This window comes from Mesocricetus auratus, unplaced genomic scaffold (assembly GCF_017639785.1).
Source record: "Mesocricetus auratus isolate SY011 unplaced genomic scaffold, BCM_Maur_2.0 Super-Scaffold_15014, whole genome shotgun sequence".
In the NCBI taxonomy this organism is placed as follows: Eukaryota; Metazoa; Chordata; class Mammalia; order Rodentia; family Cricetidae; genus Mesocricetus; species Mesocricetus auratus.
Genome location: NW_024429186.1, coordinates 31,690,581 through 31,695,199, shown reverse-complemented (window position 1 = coordinate 31,695,199; position 4,619 = coordinate 31,690,581). Strand labels below are relative to the sequence as shown.

The following is a 4,619-nucleotide window of genomic DNA, read 5'->3' as shown; positions in this document are numbered from 1 at the left end:
ATCCTTGGCAGGGAGGTTTTGCACAATGTTTACCCGTCAGTGTCTCGGGGGCTGACAGTCACCCTGATAGCTCCAAGTGGCCATTCATTCATCCATCTGTGTTCTGAAGGAAGAACGCACCCCCACCCCCACCCCCCAGAACACAGATGGATGAATGAATGGCCTCAGTATCATAGGTAAAGTAGGTTACTGTACACTTATTTAGAATTCTTCATTTGCTGCTTCCAGCCCCAGTCCTGGGGTTACTCGAGGCCAGGGGCTGAGAAACTTATAACATTTTTTTTTGCACTGATTTGCGGTGGGCAAGCTTTTCAAGCCTTTAGGGCTGCGTACCAGTTTCTCCTAATATCAGATTCAGAAATGTCCCAAATTCCTGGACAATGGAAAGGAGGCGACCCCCGCCCCCCCCACCCCAGTCTCATGCCCTGACCCTGGGAACAGGGTCCACATTGAATCAGGTGCGAATGTTCGCTCGCCTTCTCTACCTTTCCCGCCTCCCCTCCCCCGGCCGCGGCCCCAGCTCCCCCCCTCCCCGCGCTGCACCCTCAGAGTTGGCTGCAGCCGGCAAGCAGTTCCCGTCAATCCCTCCCTCCCACAGGATGTCCATATTAGGACATCTGCGTCAGCAGGTTTCCACGGCCGGTCCTTGTAGACCTGGGGGTGACGATCCCCAAAATCCTACATGCGGAGAGTCCAGGAGACCCCCTAAGACCCCTATTGTGAACACAAATGGGTGAAAATTACATGTCAAGACGGAGGCGGGGGACCCGGGGCGCGGAGTTGACGCCAGGGCGGCCGCAGAAGGCCCTGGGGCGCGCGGCTCCCCTCCGTCGCCACAGTTCCGCCCAGTGACGTGTAATGTTCATTCACAAGCGCTTCTATAAAGGCACCGGCTGAGGCGCCTACTACTCCAACCGCGACTGCAGCTAGCGACTGAGAAGACTGGATAGAGCCGGCGGCGGGAACGAGCAGTGACCGCGCTCCCACCAGCTCTGCTCCGCAGCTCGCACCAGTGTCTACCCCTGGACCCCTCGCCGGACTTTCCCTAGATCTCGACCATGATGTTTTCCGGATTCAACGCCGACTACGAGGCGTCCTCCTCCCGCTGCAGCAGCGCCTCTCCGGCCGGGGACAGCCTTTCCTACTACCACTCCCCAGCCGACTCCTTCTCCAGCATGGGCTCCCCTGTCAACGCACAGGTGAGTTTGCCTTCGCGCAGCCGCTGGGTCCGCGCTGAGGGTCTCAGAAGAGGGGACACCGGGGTGGGACACTCGGGATGTCAGTTGGAGGGGGCTCTTCCCTTTTAGCTTGGGAAGGAGACTGTTGGTCAGAGCAGCCCCAGCCTGGGAATCCAGGACTCATCTGAGCGCTTGCACGCTTGTCATAGTAAGACTTAGTGCCCCCTTCCCGCGCGGCAGGTTTATTTTGAGTGGCCTACGCTCTTCTCTCGGTGACTTGTCTCTGAGATCAGCCGGGGCCAAGGAGTCTCAAGCAAAGACTCGCTAGCTAGAGCCTGGGAGGCGGCAAACAGCGGCAATTCCCCCCTCCTGGGGCAGCCTGGGGCCGGGAGGAGGGAGGAGGGTGCTGCGGGCGGGTGTGTAAGGCAGTTTCATTGATAAAAAGCGAGTTCATTCTGGAGACTCCGGAGCGGCGCCTGCGTCAGCGCAGACGTCAGGGATATTTATAACAAACCCCCTTTCAAGCGAGTGATGCTGAAGGGATAACGGGAACGCAGCAGTAGGATGGAGGAGAAAAGCTGCGCTGCAGAATTCATGGGAGGAAATTGGGAGAGCTTTCATCTCGGATGAGATGCATACAGGAAGACACAAGGAGTCTGTGACCCGAATGTTTCTCTCTCTCCCTGCTGCATGCGACACTAAGGCCACTTGCTCCACCGCTGTCTGGAACCTGCTCGCTCACCTCCAGTTTCTTCTTTTTTGTTTTGCTTCAGGACTTCTGCACAGATCTGTCCGTCTCCAGTGCCAACTTTATCCCCACCGTGACAGCCATCTCCACCAGCCCAGACCTGCAGTGGCTGGTGCAGCCCACCCTCGTCTCCTCCGTGGCCCCATCGCAGACCAGAGCGCCCCATCCCTACGGAGTCCCCACCCCTTCGACTGGGGCTTACTCCAGGGCGGGAATGGTGAAGACCGTGTCAGGCGGCAGAGCGCAGAGCATCGGCAGAAGAGGCAAAGTAGAGCAGGTGGGCAGCGATTCTGGACCAGGGGTTGAGAGGCACGGGGGCGGGGGGGGGGGGGGAGCGACACACATCAGAGAGGGAAAACCCCGATGCAACTGACTGCACTTCCCGCTCTGGAGCCATGGCTCCAAGCCCTTTCCCTCCCTTGTTAGATTCTGACCCTTGGCCCCAAGAAGTTCTCTAGACAGTTTCCCAAACAGCTTCCTACCTCGTTCTTTAGTCTGGGAGCTTCATCGTCCCCTTGCTAAAGATCTTACTTTACATGCAAATCACACTCAGCCTGCCAACTGCTGGTTAGAAAAACTGCTTCACCTAGAGGTGCGGGTACTGCAGGCGCCAGTTTCACTGGGGTGGCTGAATGCAGGGGACGCCAGACAACCTTACTGAATGTTGGTCCTTTTTCTATTATTCTAGTTATCTCCTGAAGAGGAAGAGAAACGGAGAATCCGAAGGGAAAGGAATAAGATGGCTGCAGCCAAATGCCGGAATCGGAGGAGGGAACTGACTGATACTCTCCAAGCGGTAGGTAGAGCCTGCTGGCTACTTCTGAAACTTCAAAGCTGGAGTTTGGGACTAAGGGATGGGGGTCCTTGAGTGAGACTGTGTCTTACGCGGTCCTTCGTCTCTCCTTGTGCAGGAGACAGACCAACTTGAAGACGAGAAGTCTGCGTTGCAGACTGAGATTGCCAATCTGCTCAAAGAGAAGGAGAAACTGGAGTTCATTTTGGCAGCCCACCGACCTGCCTGCAAGATCCCAGATGACCTGGGCTTCCCGGAAGAGATGTCTGTGGCTTCCCTGGATTTGACTGGGGGTCTGCCTGAGGCTACTACCCCAGAGTCCGAGGAAGCCTTCTCACTGCCTCTTCTCAATGACCCTGAGCCCAAGCCATCTCTGGAGCCAGTCAAGAGCATCAGCAATGTGGAGCTGAAGGCTGAGCCCTTTGATGACTTCTTGTTCCCAGCATCATCCAGGCCCAGTGGCTCTGAGACGACGGCCCGATCTGTGCCAGACATGGACCTATCCGGTTCCTTCTATGCAGCAGACTGGGAGCCCTTGCACAGCAGCTCCCTGGGGATGGGGCCCATGGTCACAGAGCTGGAGCCCCTGTGCACCCCGGTGGTCACCTGTACTCCCAGCTGCACGACTTACACGTCTTCCTTTGTGTTCACCTACCCCGAGGCTGACTCCTTCCCCAGCTGTGCCGCTGCCCACCGAAAGGGCAGCAGCAGCAACGAGCCCTCCTCTGACTCCCTCAGCTCACCCACACTGCTGGCCCTGTGAGCAGTCAGGGAAGGGGAGGCAGCCGGCATCTGCAAGTGCTGCTGCCTGAGCTGGTGCATTACAGAGAGGAGAAACGCGTCTTCCCTCCAGGGTTCCTGTAGACCTAGGGAGGACCTTATCTGTGCGTGAAACACACCAGGCTGTGGGCCTCAAAGGACTTGAAGCATCCTGCTCTGGACTCAAGTCCTCACCTCTTCCGGAGATGTAGCAAAAAAACAAAAAAACAAAAAACCGCATGGAGTGTATTGTTCCTAGTGACACCTGAGAGTTGGTAGTTAGTAGCATGAGAGCCAGGCCTGGGTCTGTGTCTCTTTTCTCTTTCTCCTTAGTCTTCTCATAGCATTAACTAATCTGTCCGGTTCATTATTGGAATTAACCTGGTGCTGGATATTTTCGGATTGTATCTAGTGCAGCTGATTTTAACAATACCTACTGTGTTCCTGGCAATAGTGTGTCCCAATTAGAAATGACCAATATTAAACTAAGAAAAAATAGAACTTTATTTTCTAGTAGATAGAACTAAGTAGCTGTATCCATGTACTGTAGTCCCTCTTCAACGTCAATGTTCATCGTGATGTCACTGATCATGCATTGTCGAGGTGATCTGAATGTGCTGACATTAACAGTTTTCCATGAAAACGTTTTATTGTGTTTTCACTTTATTTATTAAGATGGATTCTCAGATATTTATATTTTTATTTTATTTTTTTCTACCCTGAGGTCTTTCGACATGTGAAAAGTGAATAGGAATGAAAAATTTAAGCATTGTTTGCTTATTGTTCCAAGACATTGTCAATAAAAGCATTTAAGTTGAATGCGACCACCTTGTTGCTCTCTTTTGTTCAGATGGTTACGTGTGGTTTCTGGAAGGCATTACTGGAGACCAGTTTGTCAAGATGGGTAGGTCCTGGAGGAGACACACCTCTGCCTGTTCCCTTATCACACAGAAGGAAACGCTAGTTCGGGACATTTGACAGATACGTGTGTTCATATTGCATTGCTGAGATTTTCTACCTACCTGCCCTGGGGGACGAAAGCTGCATGTAACAGCTTGAGTAAGACCACACTTTCCTGCTTCTCTTTTCTGCTTTCTGGGGAGAGCAGTCTTAAATTTATGTGCTCATCTTACATTTAGCA

General features: G+C 53.7%; 1 protein-coding gene across 1 annotated transcript; it reads left to right on the top strand.

Annotated features, from left to right (window-relative positions):
- Nucleotides 1–900: 900 nt before the first annotated feature.
- On the top strand, nucleotides 901–4,302 carry Fos (Fos proto-oncogene, AP-1 transcription factor subunit). The gene is made up of 4 exons (XM_005086369.4): nucleotides 901–1,199; nucleotides 1,952–2,203; nucleotides 2,615–2,722; nucleotides 2,838–4,302. The coding sequence occupies exons 1-4, from the start codon at nucleotides 1,059–1,061 to the stop codon at nucleotides 3,480–3,482; spliced, it is 1,146 nt and encodes a 381-aa protein (XP_005086426.1). The 5' UTR covers nucleotides 901–1,058; the 3' UTR covers nucleotides 3,483–4,302.
- The last annotated feature ends 317 nt before the right edge of the window (nucleotides 4,303–4,619 follow it).